General features: G+C 38.9%; 1 protein-coding gene across 2 annotated transcripts in view; it reads left to right on the top strand.

Annotated features, from left to right (window-relative positions):
- Window positions 1-1,476: 1,476 nt before the first annotated feature.
- The window catches only part of epha6 (eph receptor A6), an 80,591-nt gene continuing 62,846 nt past the window's right edge, over window positions 1,477-19,221 (top strand). For both annotated transcript variants that reach the window (XM_046032771.1, XM_046032770.1), the window contains exons 1-2: window positions 1,477-1,571; window positions 9,977-10,041. In XM_046032771.1, coding sequence (XP_045888727.1) covers window positions 1,493-1,571; window positions 9,977-10,041 — 144 coding nt within the window. In that variant the 5' untranslated portion in view covers window positions 1,477-1,492. The remainder of the gene's footprint in view (window positions 1,572-9,976; window positions 10,042-19,221) is intronic.

Genomic DNA, 19,221 nt, shown 5'->3' with positions numbered 1-19,221 from the left:
CAACCTAGATATCTACTTCTGCAGGGTACATACACTATTTGTTTGTGTTACAGATGAAAGCTCACAGGCCATTGCTCATGACAGGTATAAGTGTTTGAAGCAAAGATGAAACTCTTTGTGTCAGGACATGCTTTAAAAAAAGCTGAAAAGTTGAGTGGGTACACTTATAATGAGCAGTCAGCCACTGCCGTGACTTATCGACCATAAGCTGACATAAATATGAAATATGGAAATGTACACACAAGCACATTAAAGGATTAAAATGGTAATCCCATTACTGCTTGTGTTCTTTTGTTTTGTTAAGAACTGTATTGGCGCTGCTATTTTTGTTGGAATTTTGTTTGTACTTTCTTCTAATAAACTGTTTCTGCTGCTGCTGCTGCTGCTGCTGCCGGAATCATTACTTCACATGCATACTACAGGCAACATTATTTTTTCCCAGATAACCAAAACACCAGTTGTTTGCAAACATATTGTTTTCATGCAACAATGCAATGAAGTGACTCACAAGATCATGTAAATGAATGTGTGTGTACATTCAACCCACCATGCCTTATATCAACTTATACTCTTATGTGTCTGCCTGCCTTCCTCCCCTGCCACCATAAATAGAAACTGTTCCAGACACATTACTATTCCTACAACATAATCCAATGCAGGTATAACCTACATCATAGCACAGGAGTGATGCACGAGTTTTATAATGGCCTCATATTTCCTTCCATCTCCCCAGCATCCCTCCGGAATCAATAACGTTTGATGGAAACGACTGACCCGCGCGTTTTACATGATGTAAAGTGAGAAATGAGGTGAAATACCACAAAAGACCCAAGTTAGATTTGCACGCTTATAGGCTCCTGGTATAAAAATCGACTCCTCTGGCTGCGCCAGAGCATCCCTCCTGTCCTGAGGGGAGAGAGAGCGAGTGAGAGAGAGAGAGAGAGAGAGAGAGACACGCAGTGATACAGAGACACCGTGACGGATTCACTGGCTGAAAGTGGAGCGGGAAGTCTGGGGTTTTCCCTTATCTCCCTCCGTTTCGCTCTTGTTTTGGGATAGAAACGTTAAAAGACAAACAGACTGACTTTACCACCAACACACATCGGGGAAGTGCGCTTTTGTACACTTTTGGGATAGTCTGCACCTGCCGCCGTCGACCTGTCAGTGTTTTCAGGTTTCCAGACAACTACTCCTTCACGTAGGCTATTTCTTTTCATAACTTGCTACAGCTCCAGTTGTCGGGGTTTTGTGCGCAATGGCTGGTCGCTTTAAATCGTCTGTCTGTCTCCATATGGAGGGATGCGGGGCTATAAATAAATAAATAAATAAACATTAACAACTTCTGTGGATCCAAGAGTGACCTTCTGAGTCTGGATACTGGGACGATTTCAGAAGCCTCTTTAATGAAACCTACTCATCTTGTCATTTTGGGGATCTATTTAGGAGTCTGTGCAGCGTTTTAGCTCAGAGCGCACTTGTGTCTGACTCAACGATGTGCTCCGGTGGGAAATACTGTGTGTTTCTGTTCTTGCTTGAAAGTATCCTGTCGGACCCGGGAACCACGAACCAAGGTGAGTATAAAAAGCCTCAATGCATCCCCCACCTCAGAACAAGGGTGGATCCACAGAACTGACCATTTTATAATATTTTCCCGACAAAACTGATTCTAATCTCCCCCATTACACGCATACACGCAAAGGGTAACCTAATGTTTTGCATTGCAGCTCATTTACTCTCTGCACCCATAAATAAAGAAACAATATTCAAGACTTTAAATACGATAAGAGCAATTAAAAAATTCACCTTCACTTGTGAACAATGAAATAATTACACAAGTGATACCACGTTATTTTGTATATTAGGCTAGCAGATATTTCAATACTAAGATTGCACATGGATGACTAATGTGCTCTACTTGAGGTGTTTTGCTATTTTCCTCCTTAAGTCTTATATGGTTTTAGCATGAGTTGACACATCTATGTGGAATTTGAACAATAATATATAATATAATATAATTAAACATGAATATGCAGCCTCAAAATGCCTATATTATTGACTTAGATGAACCAAGAGATATCAGCCGTGGTTGACTTGACTGATACTGTAGCTTACAAAATACATCTTTGAAAGACTGAACATGGCAATGTTTTAATAACTTTTCAACCCACTAAATTTTGCTCTCAATTTAACCAAGAAATACACATTTAAAAAACACATTTTCAGCCTAAAAATGCATGCGGAAATGTCACTTTGTCTTTTTTTTTTCCGCTATGAACAGCAACTAAGAACACATATCTTTAAAAGACTAAATGTGGCATTGGAAGTTTTTTTTAAACCACTTCATCTCAAAATACAGACAGGAGCTCCATCAGCCCAATTATGAAAGAGGCTCTGACATTATACTTCCCCTCCACAGAAACATTTCCACAGCTAGGGACCACAAAGTGTTACAGTGAATGTCAGCTTCTAGCACACTCTGTCAGCTATAGTGATGCTTCAGAGATGCCTATTTCTGCCCCTCTTCTGTCTTCTATGATGACTTCATACATTAATGGATGAAAATATAACAGATTTTGCCCCATGCAGTTGCAAGAAGATTCATCACAGACACTTGTGCTATACTTACTGTATGACACATTATATTATGTTGGGCCAGTTGTTGATCTTGACTAAATTTATCAGAAAAATGTCGCACTTTTCAAAATTCATTTCCAGTCACATGGGCATTGTGTGCAGTTGCATATGATTGAGAAACACAGGACTTAATAATTTTACCTCCCCTCAGTTATATTCATAAGTCATATGTGTAAATGGTCGCCATAATCTAATCGGTTCTTGACATTTTCCACTTTGCACATTTGCAGAGGTCAGTTTAATATTCCTTCCTGAATGTTTAATGTTTAGGATACACATTTTCAAAGACGACAGGAGCCTTTTCACTAGCCAAATGTCAAAGTCTCTTTCACTTCATTTTTCTGTGTGTCTTGTGTGTGTGTGTGTGTGTGCTCAGTTTTCCCCACAGGATGCCTGTCTGCCCGTGGTGGTGACAGGCTTGAAGGGGAGGGGATGCACATAGGAGAAACCTGAAAAAAACGACAACGTGAGGAATTTAAAATATATTGACAACAAGCTAGTATATGTTAGCCAGGTGGAATTTACCTGAGTGAGTTTTTTAATGACTTGTGGATGTCCTCTCACAGTAAGAGAAAGAGAGACATATGCGATGCCTTTACATAACAGTGTATTTATTGGTCATTTAGCAATATAAAAAGTTATTTTGTATGAATTATTTTAAATATAATGGCAATTTCTAGTTACCTTGTCTAAGCGATATCTTAATATCTACTCTAAGCGAGACAAGAGAATCTTCTAAAAGGGGTCGTAAATATGGACTTGATGGCTACATACAAGATAGTGTGTTAAAAGTCCCAGTCTAAAGCTACATGTCCAAGGTAAAAGGTCAGCATCCTCAGAAGTTGTAGAGACACCGTGAAGAATGCATTGAAAGAATGAAGCAGCATTGTTCTTGTACTGAAAGGTAAAGTTAGTTTTTGTATTACGAGAAGAAGAAAAAATTGTAACATCAAACTGTTATTTTTTTAGCTTCTTAATCTGAGCGGGTTAGCTAGTTGTTCAGTGTCTGGCAAAATGCTATTTTGGGGAATGTTGGTTCAGTTGTAAACTTCCTGTAAACTTCATGTGACCGTTGCTAAGCCACGTCTGGACAATCGCTGTTTGGGTAAGGGGTTTAGCGAATGGTAAACTGGGTGTTTTTTCTGGTCAACAGCAAAAAATAAAATTAAAAATACACAGCAAAAATTAATAAATAGCTCACACATATAGGTGATATAGCCAAAAGTTGTATCACGATAAAACCTTTCACATGCCAAACAAAGAAAAAACTACAGCAGACTGCCAACAAAGCATCCAACATCATAGGCAATCATAGCTGATTCCCTCTATACACATTGGACGTGCAAAGAAAATCTTCTCCGACCCCTCACAGCCTGCTCACCACTTCTTCCAGGTCCTTCCCTCAGGGACGCGCTGCAGGTCACTCTCCACCAACACCAAACTCTTCATAAACAGCTTTTTCCCCATAGCCATCAGGACTTAGAACTCCTCGCTTTAGCTGCCTCCTCATACACTACCAGCATGGCCATTTACCCAATGTATTTTGTATTGTTACACCTTGTGAAGTGTATTGTCTATTTGTTGTTTGTATTGTAGGTACATGATGCAGAGCTTAAACAACATACTGTATCAAAAACAAATTCCACTGGTATTGTGGCTAATAAAACTATCTATATATCTATCTATCTATATCATTTGATATCAATAATTATCAAGATAAATGTCAAATCATTATTCCTTTCAAGTTTAAAGGCTGATTTTTTATTCTTTATGTTCAGAACATGCCAAACACTTGCCAAACAGTGGATCACTTAACAAATCTGAGGTAGAACATTCAAAACAATTATGAGACATCTTTTTTCAGTCCCTTTTCTTCAACAAAATAAATCTTAACAGAAATATTAAGTGCTAATTCATTCGTGATTGAAGTTAATTAAATGAAACATTTATTGAAAATTTGTTATATTGTTATTGAGGAAAATTATATTGCAATAATTATCGTTATTGTTTTATTGCCCAGCCCTACTTACACATGAATCAGTTATCAAAAGTGTTTTAACTTTTCATTGGTAAATGTTCAATCAACCGGTCAATCAACTAATCACTTAAAGGAGACCTATTATGTTCAGTCTGTCTGTACCGCTCAGTGACAACAACAGCCTGGTAACATGCTTCAGGTCTTGGCCAATCAGAAGACATTGGGCTTTATTCCTTTATTCCATCTATGAGCATTATCAATCCCAGCTTGAAGGCCTGCTCAGATAAAGTCCTATACCGAAACGAATATGTATACGAATACATGTACTGTTACACCCCTATTATCAATTCTATCAATGGATGATTGCCTACCCAGCCCTGCACACTGTCCCTGTACCTGTTACTTTTTTGTCTTGTTCCATTGTCCTTCTCTTGCTTCTCCTCTTACTCCTCCTGTATATATATGAAATAGCTTATATGCCTATACATAAATGCATATATAAATAATCTCAGGTTATAATAAATGCATTACTTATCCGTGTCTGTGCTGGGTCCTGCCTCATTTGTGTCTGCCACAGCACCTAAGGTACATTTAGCTGCCTCTTGTGCCAACTTTTTTTTTTTCTAAATTATTATCTTTTCGGCACCACACATTTACCTGCTCTGTTGTGCTTGTCACACAATCCTGGGCTGGACAAAACGTATTGAGAGTAAACTCCTTTGATTGGCGCCGTTGAGCCAATCAGATTTCAGCAAAAACGAGGGTGGATATGAGCAGCCCCTCCAAGCTGGGAGGGGCCGCTCATATCCACCCTCAATATTGAAAGGTTTAGTTTGGCCCAGTCTGATAGACACACAGACAGCGTTTGCTGCAGCCATAGATTGTATATAAGAAATGGACGTAGTCATCGTAACATCACCCGTTGGTTTGTGGACTGCGGTTTTGAAGCCTTGAGTTTGGCCGATAGGGCGCCACCATGTTGAGTCTTTGCAAACAGTGGCACCGAACGTGACCATTTTTGGATGAGACGGTGAAGCTAACGGCCATGTGTAGAGCTAGCTAGCTTGCTTAGCTAGGTACATCTGTAATTCACGTTAACTGTCATTTTAACCAGGCTGAATTTGTCTAGCGAACAACAGTATTAAAACTAAATGTACTTACCAGAGAAAGTGAACAGCTGACTCCTAATAAGCTTTTTCAACGCCACTGGTTAAATTTACTCAGTGCCGAGGGTACGAGTTGCCTCTAGCCTGATTGACAGGTCGCCATGGTAACAACTTGTCAATCATAGATAATCCCTCCCTGAAATATACTCTGCTTTGTGGTCTATGTTAAAATAAGTGGGACCATTAACTCATCAGGAAAGTGTTTACTGAGGTAATTATTCAGGTGAGAAGTAGGGTCATTTTAATATTATTTCTAATGGAGCCAGACTTCTTTTTGCAACCAGTCGCTCCCTGCTGGCCGTTAAGTTGAATGCAGGTTTCATGGACTTCCGTGTTCGCTTCAGATCGCGGATCATTTAAAGTTAAACACCAGCTCTTGAACACCTGCCAGTTTGGCCTGAAATGGACCGGCCGTTCGGGAATGTTCCCAAAATTCCCGATGACCGATCTGCCCCTGTGTGTAGATAAGCTCAGTTTGCAGTATAATACTTACTGTTACTTTGTTGTGTTTGCTGCCACAGAAAATAAAGAGTAAGTCATGTACTACGGCACCTTGTACTCTTAAAAGCAGAGTAGGTCCAGACAGTGAAAAGCTAATTAGTCAGCAACTACAAGTTAGGCTAAAGGCAATTAAAATAGCCTAAAACCTCCCAAATACGTTTCGGATTTTCAGACTATCAGAGCTGGAAGTCGCTGTAGAGTAATTGAACTGATCAGATGATTGATTGCGAGTGTTGTGTCTTTTCAGCAACTTTGTAAAACATACTGCTGATGGAGCAGACACTTACAGGGAGAGAGACAGAGAGGCGGGGTAAATGTAAATGCTCTGTATTTCTATAGCACCTTTCTAGTCTTTTCGACCACTCAAAGCACTTTTACACTACATCTGCACACATTCGTACACTGAGCCTAAGTGCTCAAACAGAAACTAACATTCATGCACTGGCGGAACAGCCGCAGGGGAAATTCGGGGTTCAGTATCTTGCACAAGGACACTTCGACATACAGCCTGGGGGAGCCGGGATTGAACCGACCTTCCGATTAACCGCCAACCCGCTCTACCTCCTGAGCCACAGCCGCCCCCACAAGCAGGTGAATTTGCAGTGAGAGACCAGAGGTATAGGAGTGTGTGAGTGTGGGGAGAAGAGATGTCCGAGGCAGATGCAAAAGATAGATAGATTTACAAATAATAATAATGTCCGTGTCAATTAAAACACGCTTAAACAGGACTGTGTAATGTTAAAAATTAAGAAGCTTTTCTGTTTACGTAACTTTAGTCTCTTGTTAGTACAAACATTTTTGTTCAGTTTGGTACAAAATTAAGTCTATGCGAGCACTGTTAACAAGATAAATAGCTCAGCAACCACGTATCGACAGCAGACTTAACACATCATGTTCTTTTCTGTGTTTCAGTGAGCTTTTAACCAGGAAGTAACACATACTGTATGTAAACAGCTGAGCTGACAACAGTGCTGTCAGTGATGGTAGGGAGCCTCAATGCTAAAAGCTACTGATTCGGTCAGTGACACTACTGATTCCATATACTCAGTTCAGCTTGAGGATTCAGTGTTAAAGATTTGCTCATTCACATTCATTAATTTGTTAATTTGTTCAGCAATATTGGTGCAAGTGTATAAATGACACATCACAAGAGAAACTGTGGCAATTCACAGACATATAGACTTTGTTTCAGCAAAACTTAGAAAGGACATTTGTAGATTATTATGCTTCCAGACACTATACCCAGACAAAAGTAATGTGATTTGGCCTCCTGATAAATACTCATGCGTGTGGAGTGAGTGAGTGTGTGTGTGTGTGTGTGTGTGTGTGTGTGCTTTGAGTGAGAAAATCTGTGTATCATATTCAGCGCTGTGGTCTTGGGTCATCTATTATTTCCTGGCTCCAAAGATAGTTGCAGGAATTTAATTATTTTATGACTATATTACTGTGTATGTATGTTTGGGTGGGAGTGTTTGTGTGTGTGACAGACAGACAGTGATGAGAGTTGGTGGAAAAAGTTTGCTGCTGTCAAACATGTTATGGAACATCTCTCATGATTATGAAAGATTGTTTTTCTAATTTTGTCAAAAATCAATATCTCTCTGTCTCTATTGGTCTGCCTCATAGTCTCTCTCCAAGTCTCTCTCTATGTCCTTCTTTTGAATAGGGGCAAGGCCATCTTATTATAATTCAGCCCTTAATTACCAGCAGGGGGATCAAGGCTAAATTAAGTCTCTGCAAATACTGAAACGGTTCATTTAGTCTCACCAAAGTGTATCTTCTCTAGTTATCTAACTTGTTCTCAAAACAGTAGCAACCCCATTAAATTAGCCCAGATTTGGCAAAGTCCGCGAGTGACAGGTCGTCTGAAGATGTGACTCTTTGGTCTATAATGTCAACCACTGAAGTGGGACGCACTTTATTGATAGAGATTGTAATTAACTGGCTATGTGGAGACAAAGGAAATTGCACATTCATCATATCAAATTGGCTCAGGGGGCTTAGCAAGGGCCAGATAATGGCTCTTTTCATGCCTGAGCCGTGACCAGAGTGCAGACAGCAACAAGATTGTTACATTTGTATGTACACAATGTGGTCATGGACACACACAAAAAAGAAAGTTGTTAACGCGCACAAAACACCAACAAACACTAATACTGAGATAAGATTACACTATTTTTTTATCTTTTGAAATGATCACAGTGCCAGATTAGCTGCTAGGATCGTAAATTCTTGCTGTGACTAAACGTTGGACCTCGACCAAACAGAGATACCGTGTTTCAAGACTTGCATAACGTACTAAGGTGACGTCGTATAAGTTGCAAAACTTATACGACGTCATGTTGTAAAATCCAACATGATAGTCTTTTAGTCTGGGAATCACGTGGTGTACAAGAAGCTGCGTAGGTAATTTTCCAATAATGCACACTAGGATATCATCGTCATATTAGGAATGCATATTTATATATAAAAAACAGACTTAAAAATCTCCTGTCCCGTTCCAGTCCTGTGATGATTAGTGAAATTGACTCCCATTCTGTGGGAATCCCACAGGAATCCCATGACCCACAGGATTCCCGAAAAAAATGTCAGCCTCTAATGCACACCAGACTCGATAAACTGAGCAGTCTGACAGGTCGGCCATTATTGAACTGATATTCTTCAGTTTGAATTCGACATAAGTCCAAATTCAAGTATGAAGTGAGTGTGAGCGTCCCTCCACATGAAATCACGAGATCCATCCGTCCATCTGTTTTGGTCTGTTGGTCCATCCATCTGTATGTCACACACAAAACTGTTCAGACTTTAAACAAGTGTTTACATTTGGGGGGAACAATAAGGGCAAGATTATTTTGTACATCATGTGTCCACTGATCCATACACTGTTCTATGTCACAGAACTGATCCAAATTGACAAAACTCAAAACATATCTTATTGCTGCCCAACCACACCATTAATTACAACCTTGCTACATAGAGGACACACTACGTCCTGCACTGGCACTGATAATTGGAACTGGACCTAAATTGTGAGACATGGAAGCATCCATTATGATATGAATGTTATTCCTAGGGATACTGGACGGTGCTATCAAATGACAAAAAGAAATCATTTGGCTCAAGGGGGAACTTAGTTACTCAGTTAACTCCAAACAGTTTGATGTTGTTAGTGAAAGGGTTGTCACCATTCGTAAAGACTGACTGACTGTTTTTGTCTTAAATTAGTTTAGATCAAATCATTTAGTTTGGTTAAATAATGAAAGTTTCCATAGTCTTCTATCTTTCCCCTTTATTGATCTTTGGCTTATCTTTGATGTCATGTAGCACAGAAAACTCCTGACCTCTGAGAAGGAGAATACTAATCTTCCAGACTTCACTTAGATGGAGGGCGGATCTGTTAGTGTTGGTGTTGTCTTAGACTTTCCTAAGAGCTGTTATTTCATAGGTGGTTGAATCTGATAAGGGCTCTACAGCTCTGTCCGCTCATCATTGACAGCTTGATAACTATTGTCTGCTCTCTTCCTATTTTGTCACCTTCATCTCTCTTTTTAAATTCACTAACCTCTCTCATACTCTCTCTCTTCCCCTTTCTATGCTCTCCTGTCACTCTTTGTCCTTATACTGTTGTTCTTTCAAACTCCCAACTTTTCTCCTCCATTTTACATAACTTTCTTTTTCACCACCCTACTCTTTCTAGTGGTTCTGTTGGACACTACGACAGTGCTAGGAGAACTGGACTGGAAAACCTATCCTGTCAATGGGGTGAGTGACATTAGCATTTCTTAAAATAAATATAGTCACAGTGGGGCAAATTGAATAAAATAGACTAATGTACAAATTTTACTTGATGTTCAGACCTAAACATCTAAACTGTCCCAAACCTGACCTACAATGCTTTCTTGAAGAAGTGAAGGTTTATCTTGTGCTTAAGTCTGACAATATTCTGACCAATGTGTCATCCAGTGTTTTTATGTTTAACATCTAATATATAAAAAGGTTAACACTGGGCTAAATTTGGTTGAAAGTGGAGTTTTTTTAAGATGTCAAAGCCAGTGTGTTGAGTATATTATTAAGTATATTAACGGTTGCCCAGGTATATTTTGTGAACCATTTTAGCGTTTTGCAGAGCAGAGACGTTATCTAGTATTACGTTACAAGATGCGGACACAGTGGATATTTTAAAGGGTACGGACCAGGTAAAGCACCAGTGAACACACCAGTACAGAAGACATTCAGTACCAGGTGGGTTCCGATCTTTTTGAAAGGCTATGTCAATAACAAGCCTCATCCACATGCGGCGCACCTGCTGCTGTGAAAACAGAATCACAGGTGGAAAGATTCTAAAGAGTTCTGGGTCTTTTTTGCCAATTTTATGAGATATACTGCTGATGGAGAACGTCAATAGAGCAGATACATACATGGAGAGAGAAACAGAAGGAGGCAGGGCAAGCCACTGTGTTTGCAGTAAGAGACCAGAGGTGTAGGTGTGTGCTTGAGTGTGAGGGAAAGAGCACTGACTGCTTACATATGTCACCATGATGATGAGGGTAAGTTGGGTGTATGATGCAGTGAAATGAGTATGTTGCATGAGTGTATAGTTGCTGATTCAAGTTAACTGTCTTAACTAGCTTGCAGGCTTCGCTTCATTTAATAAAAAACTGTAAAAAAAAGAAAAGAAAAAGAAAAAAGATGTTACAGTATAAAAAAAAAAAATCTAATATAGCCCAGTTTTAACCTAGACATGATGTCTTTTCACCTGAGAATGTCAAACTAAAACATAATTGGGATATTTTTAGGGATATAATTTACTGCTGTTTACCATTACCAACCAAACCAATACAAGAACGTTTGTCCCCAACCACAGAAGCAAATGGAGCTGCCATTTCTGGTGGCAGCTTTTCAAAATCACACCAGAAGTGACCTGTTTACTTGTGTTGGAAAATGTGTCCCAGATACATGATTATCTTGGCTTTGAGAATGTGTGATCATGCTTGTTTCAAAGAGAAACATGGAGACTGTGACATGTAAACCCACCTATCCATCTTCAGGATTTCTGATGACTATCTGAGCATGCACCTGTTTGACTCAAGTGATTAACCAGAGAAACAAATAATATGGTGATTAACAATATCGGGGTCTAAGTGTTGCTTGAACCTCTCACATGAGTTCATTAAAAAACAGTTTTAAGACCAACGAAAATGCTAATATTAGAGAAAAGTGCGAAGAATGAATACAAATAAAAAAAAATTTCTTCTGTCCTGTCCCAATAATCATGTAATCTCAGATTTATCTGGTGAGCCCTAGGAGGGGTCTGACCATGTTGGTTCGAAAACCACTGGACTAAACTACTTGACTGTGTCTTCAGTAGATAAACTAGCTCCACCTCGACCAGCCACAACAGTAAAATGCTGCTTACACATTATTGCATCAGTATTAAAAAAAGAATGTCATATAAAAGAAGATATCAGTCACACAGGAGATACTGCAGAATGAGGATGTTTCATGTTGATACTTTAACTACATTTTGCTGATAATACTTACTTTTACTGATGAGGATTTTGAATGCAGGTCTTTTACTTGTAATGGAGTATTTTTACACGGCTGTACTGGTACTTCCACTAAGTAAAGTAACTACTTTTAAGTGGGTTTATCCTGAACATCTGAGATAACTCAATCAGTTCAGAAACAACAGACCCAGGGGATGTTGAATGGTTAATTACACGCCTCTGCAGACAGCAGACAGTGATCAGAAACTTGGATAATGTTATAATCAAGTGATTAGGGATATGAATAATCGAGTTACTCTATGTCCTATATAAACATCAAATCCTGAATATGATTAAGACAAGACAAGATAGACTATAAACTGTATGAATGTGAACATTAACCCTTCTGACAGCAGGGAGCAGGTCTTGCTTTTTTGCAGTTTTTAGCATGGGCACTATGGATCATTAATACACATGAGTTCAGTAAATAAAAACATACTTAAGATAAGATAAATAAATCTTTATTATCCATTTCTGGAAACTTGTCTTTGGCTTCACCAGGTTCATTAATTAACATGAATCCTCATGTGAAGCTCTGGGTCAGCGTCCGTAGCCGCGCCCCCGTATGTGGGGCACAATATTACTGATAGGACACTGCAATTTAAATTTCAAGTTTTAGAGGTACAGCTATAATTTACAGCTATTCACAAATAATGCACACTTAACCTTGAATAAAATATGAATAAGAATTCAGAAACAACACTTTGAGAGTTCAGTAAGAACATTTCTAAAACATTACGGCAGAATAAATCTCCTAAAACACAAAAATCTTGATTCAATAGTCTCTTGTAGTCTCAGCTGGGGAGGGGGGCGGGCTTATAGGACACATGCACCAATGTTTACATGCAGAGAATACAGATTTGATCAAGCCTTTAGAATATCTAGAGATAAAACTAATGTAATTCTGGTGGTATAATTCTTATAGGGCTAAACCTGGAGGGGAAATGCCGTAGATATCAGTCTTACAAATATTTCAGCTGGGACTGAGCAACCATCAGCAACAACAATAATTTTTGTGTCTAATTTGGGACACGAGGTGGTTGCGAAAGCAGTGTTTGTGCTTTCAGGCTATTATTAAAAGTGTAATAAATCCTTTCGAGCAAAACCAATAAATAGCAACAAAATACTGAGATATTTTCAGGGTCCAAATACCAATATTGAAACAGCATCTCCTCCCTTGCACACAGCCTAAACAGGTTTTTGCTATGGGGAGCAACAATGCCATTAATTGGTTGAGCAAAAACACAACGCCACCACCTAGATTCACATCAAATCAATAATTCATCAAAACTACAGAGATTTAATGATATTTCATAACACCTTTCTCTCTCCCTTCCCTTTAGTCTGACAATGACAAATTGTCTTGTTTTAATCAAAACCTCACACCTCTTAGCCAGCTAAGACAGCATCTGCCTGTGCAGTGTAGTTAGGTGTGTGTATGTGTGAGTTTTCTTAACAGCCTAATATCTTTTTCAGCACCTAGTGTCATGAAACGTTGATACTCAGACTAGAATTTCACCTTATGGGGCAACACCAGATTCATTTTCTTTTTTTGCTGTACACACATTGGTACTTGTCGGTGAGTTATGTCAATATTGCACAGTTGATTTTTCCAACAATGTACATATTGTGTGCAAAAAACACCTTTAGTTTTTGGTTTTTGGAGTTTAAAGGTCATTAAAGTCATATTCTGTTGCTCCTACTCAAGCAAGGAAACACTAGCTTTGTAGTGTCATTCTCTGACATCTTCTCTCCTTGGACCTCCATGGACTCCGGGCCCACAAGGCCAAAGGGTCCAGGAGGCACAAATCATCACAAAGGTTCAAACTGTTAATGGATGGGACCTCCTTCCATGGTGAAAGTGTGATGAGAGATGTTGTTGTCGATGCTAACTAAAAGTGGCTGATGTGATGGTCAATGCATCAAATGTGTCTCTGTCCAGTAGGGCTGAACAATTTTGAAAAAATATCTAATTGCAATATTGTAATTGCGATGTAATTTGCAATAGTAGAGGGAATGATCATTTTTACATCATTATTCTCATTTTCATTGAAAAACATGCGGTACCAAACAAGTGTGTTTTCTTAAGTCTGTAGAATATATAGGCCAGGACATCTGTGCAGCAAGATATTATTTAATTTAAAATGATATTGTACCTGCGCATGTGCACAATGCAGTTGTGAATGAATGAATGAACACCCAGCCCCCTGGAGACACCATATTTTAAAAATTCTGTTGGATACTCTGCCTTGCAACTTGTATTTTATTTATTAAAGGGCTTTCTTTTTGAAAATTGCCACACTGACAATGACTGAAAAGAGAACGGATTGATCCATAGATACATCTCCTACATGTTCATGTAGGATTAATGTAGCTTTATATAGTTTACTAGAAGTCTAGTGAAAGTCCTAAGTGCTGGTTTGCCGCAGGCAGACACAGAGTGGTTAAAAGTTAATGAACCTATCCTTGCTGAAAAGACAAGATGTTAAAGGAATTTTCTTGAGCACCTTATAAAGACTACTATCGATCAAATGACTAGATTAATGTGGCCGATTTGACCATGAGGCAGGTATCATTGTCAAGCTTAGGGGTTCCCATCTTCACACACTTGGTCCACTGCTTTTGTTATTATATGCTAGACACTGATGAAGCAAAATTACATCCACCCAAAATGATGAAAAATGCTCAGATGTGTTTTGGCTGGTCTTCACCACTAGTGTCTCACATATTATGTGATATTGAGACATTGAACAAGTAACTTTCAGTTTGTGAGTAGGATTGATTGCAAAAGCTCTACTGAAGGGTCTAAGCGTCGCTCAACATTAAGTGCTAAATCAGCATTAAATTATCGCTATAAACAGCACCTCTTTGGCTTCCTTTCTCTTGCTTTCTCCTTTCTCACAGTTCTTCCATTGAATTTTCTGGCAAAGTATGTAGCTCAGAAATGAATCTAAAGTTCTGGTTATGCTTTTTCACCTAGCTCTGCTTTATCAGAGGATCTTAAAGTTCTCAGAGAAATAAATTTTAATGATGGCCACAGGCGTTTGTGTTGAAAAGTGGTGGGCACATAAGACTTCAGATTAGGGGCGTGATGATACACTTGGGTCACGAAACGTGATGATGCACGAGAACAAGACGAGAAGATTTTAACACTATTTTGAAAAACTAATAAATCCAGGGGTCTGGGGATCCTCCCCCTTAAAATTGGAGCAGTAAACACTTAATTTCCTGCATTTTGGAGGCATTCTGGAGACATTTTGTGCTCCAAATTACAGTGGAAATGTCTTTTTTATTTAAAAGATGTAAAGGAAAACTAAAAAATTCAGCTGGCAGGTGACAATAAATTAATATAACAGAATATAATGCAGTAATCAGTAGCTTGTTTGTTTCTTAGCTTAAGTTAGTTTTTTTGGAAAATGCACATTTGTTTCTTCTATATTTAAATTGCAGTGCATGTTATTGTGCAAATTAACCTTTCTCTAAGTATTTTCATTAGTAACAGTAGTTATCATTAGGTAACATTTCTTTTTCAGAACATTTTTAACAAATGCTTTCAAAAAGGGATAGGGACAAAATCAGCCATTTCAAAATGTGGTGGGGACATGTCCCCAGCCCCAGCGTCCCCAGTGTAAATGACACCTATGATGATGGCACAAAATGAAATACTTAATTGACCACTTAACTGAATGTTGGCTATTAAACCTGAGACCGTTCTTATTAATGATGGTGCTGTTCAGTTAAAGCCATGTCACCTCACCGGTAGTGAAAGGAGAGGGTTCTACTTATGTTAGTAAGCCTGGTCTTTATGCAGCCATCACTGATTTTGGAAGGTGATCTATTTATCTGTGAGGCAAAAGTTCCATCTAAATCTTTTTTTCAGCGATGAACAACTTTCATAACAAGTTTCCACTGACTAAATTCAGTGGTTGTCAAAGCTTCCTGTCATGAGCTGAGTGCAGACCTTAGGCTACCAGGAGCCATGGTAGGAAAAAAGTTTTATAAAAACGTCACAAGAAGTGGAGTTGGAAACTCACCAGAAGTTTCCAGCGTCTCTGCTGCATGACTGGGCTTTGCAGCTGCTTCTGAATGTCACGGAGAAGGCTAAAGTGTGTCTCTATGAAGTCCCTGAGGGCCCGTTACAAGCTGGCATCATCAATTTGAAGACATATTCAAAGCAGGATGCAGAACACTACTTTACCAGAGAGGTAGGAGTTCTCTCTGAAGCCCGGTCCAGACATGATGTGGAATACACATATTGGGATTTACATGCGCAGGTTGCAGCTGCTCTGTCCATCATCGTTCCCGAGTACAGGGAGGAGAAAACAGGATGTACTTTTTTTTAAATACCGGTTTCATAATTTGGGTTTATAAAGAAGTAACAGGAACACTGATTTATTAAGGTGACAATTCAATTACAACCCCAGTGTTCAAAAGGTAATGATTATCAGAACAAAGTAAGATCATAATTCTACATTGACAATTGCATTTGAAATTAGTTTAACATTTATATATGGCAGTAAAGTTAAGTGTCCTGTTGGCTGATCAGTACATTAATATGAACATATGTGCTTCTCTGGTGGCATGACATATTTTTGTTAAATTTGCTCAGCCCACTCAAAGTAGGTTGGAGAGGATCACAGAGCTGCTGACGCTCACACCTTCCACATCTCTTCTTGTCACAAGGCGTGTTCAAAACAGAAAGACGATTCTGTTCACATTTGTACAAGTATGAAAGAATCAGCAACTCAGATGTCTCAGAACAACACAAGTTTACTGTATGTTTGCTTACATGCAGCGCCAATAATCATTTTTCACTCTTAAGGATGCCACACACCAGAACTATCACGATGTAAACTGAGCAGCTGCATTGTGTTTGTCCACTTCAATTGTGAAGAGGGACTGAGACTCTTGAAGGACGTCTACCAAGAATGATTAAGTCTTCCATGATTCTCCCACTCTCTCATTCAATTCACCATCTGTATGCAGACACCATAGTCATTAATTGCTGCAAACTGGAGAAAGCACACCTGAACAAGCAAAAGTCAATAGGACACTTCATAGGGGCATGTTTAATTGCAGTGTGAGTGTCACTGTGTTGATGAAGTGTTTTAATTGCTTTTTGGATTAGGTGAGGACATTTTTAACAAACTCAAGGGTCATGATGCCAAACTAGGAAATTAGACCCACAATTGTTTTTGCATCATGCGTTGTTTTCCCAATCTTTAGTACTTCATCACAGGGTGTGCCTCAAAACTAAGACATTTTTTTACGGGCCAGTTTCAGAAAGCTTGGTATTGCACTCTCATATTGCAATATTAGTGTCAGTTTCTGTCTGCTATAGTCTGCTAAGCATGGGGCTAATAGGCTGAGCGATTAGTAGGTGCATATCTGATTGCCTCAGAGAGCGTGGGCTTCAGCTCATCTTTCAAACTCTGGGTTTGCATTTGTTTTCTCTGCTCTGAACTATGCCACATCCCAAGGGGGCATTTTAGAACACTGAGGCACAGAGTGACAAATTACCATTTTCTCTTGTTTGCATGCATAATGTAACTTCAATTACTTAATGCTGATCTTATGCAAACCAGAAGGCCAGCTTTCTTTAAAGATACTAAATGTATGTTTCTGGTCTGTAAGGAGGGAACTGAGATGAATATTGAGTCTATATGTTGAAGAGGTTCCTCTCACATCAAGTGTGGGAGTCTTGCTTAAAGTTACAATTCCTTTCTATGACTTTGAAAGCATTTCCACTTTTATACACGAGCAGGAAATCTCAGAAATGACAGGCTGAATGGCATGTGGCAAAGCACTGCAGAAACCTTGCAGTCGCAGTCTAAACACTTGTCAGCTTCTCACTCTAGGGAGGGCAATGCCGGTCTGTCAGTCGGTCCACCACTTTGGTCACGTCTGAAATATCTCAACAAGTACTGGATGGATTGCCATGGGATTTGCTACAGATACTCATGTTCGCTTGAGGATACATCTTAATGGCTTTGGCAATGATCTGACCTCTAGCGCCACTAGCAGGTCAAAGGTCCATCGTCAGTTTATCCAGTAATTTGGTTTATGACCAAGTACCTGTAAAAATCTAAATAAATGTTAATTTATTAAAAAGTAATATTTAATGTTATGTGTTTCATCATCCTTTTATTTCCCATTAAAGTTATTCGAAAATAGCTTGTTTACCTATTTTGGATGCTTTTAAAATCAGTTGTGTTTGTAATTTTTAAAGAGAAATGTCAGTGAAGCTGACAACAAGTGTGAGTTTTGCGTACATCACCTGAAATAATCTTACTGAATTGAATTACCTCAGGAACAGGGAGGAAACTGGTAAAATGAAAAAGACAATGAAATTTGTTGAATTTTTCAAACTAGTAGGTCAGTCGGACACTAAACGGACCAGAAGTGGATCAGCAGGGTGGTTATAATACCAGTCAGTTTGGTTTGTTATCCTGCTTGCTTTTCGTGGTTGTAAATAGAACTTTTAGTCCTACTTCCTTTTTCCCCCCATGAGTGATTATTGTGAATGCTCTGGGTAATAAATGTAAATTACTAATGCTTTGTTTGTGATGACAGTTTTATTTAGTTTAACAGTAACAGCTAGCACCTCAGCGTGGTCCACTGTGCTCCAAGCACTGTGTATTGTTCTCTCCCACTGACACATATGCCAAAAGAAGCTTATGCCACGTTTACATATATTAACATGTTAAGAATAATACTTATATAACAATTGGTATGCATACAATAGTTAATTATGCATATATACAGTAGTTAACACAGGGCTTTGGTTTTATTTTACAGAGTGAACATATAACTGAATCCTATACAAAGATGTTTTCTCCATTTTTAGATTCTGCTCATTTACTTTGAACATTTCCCATAGCAATGATATATGCATGATTACATACTACCTCAGAGTCCAGCATTATTGGATGGCTGGAGTTCCAAATGAAAAAGGAAGTGATTGTGATTGATTAATCATTTAGCCCTTGGGTGTCACACAGAGCTAATTTAGAGCTTAATTAATATAAGATTAATTGCTTTTGCATACTCCAGTCAAGGTTAAAGTGTTGTTTAATAATTTATATTAGAGAACACTCTACCTTAGTTGTATTGGTTTAACTCGTTCTGTCAGTCATCTGACTTCATTGGGTCTCCGTGTCACACATTCAATGCATTCATCAAGGACCGTGCAGCCACAATGTGTGTGCGTGTGTGTGTGTGCGCGCGTGTGTGTGTGTGTGTGTGTGTATCACATTCAACACAGCAGCTTTGGATTGTTTTCTTGAACATCCTCCTTTTGCAGATATCACAGATACAGAATTACAAAATGTAGTTATCAATGTGGCGAGTGAAATCAACAAGTAGACACAGAGCGCTTTCCATTTAGCTACTTATA

This window comes from Micropterus dolomieu, linkage group LG20 (genome assembly GCF_021292245.1).
Source record: "Micropterus dolomieu isolate WLL.071019.BEF.003 ecotype Adirondacks linkage group LG20, ASM2129224v1, whole genome shotgun sequence".
NCBI lineage: Eukaryota > Metazoa > Chordata > Actinopteri > Centrarchiformes > Centrarchidae > Micropterus > Micropterus dolomieu.
The sequence above is the reverse complement of the archived record's forward strand: the minus strand, read 5'-3'. Positions and strand labels throughout refer to the sequence as shown.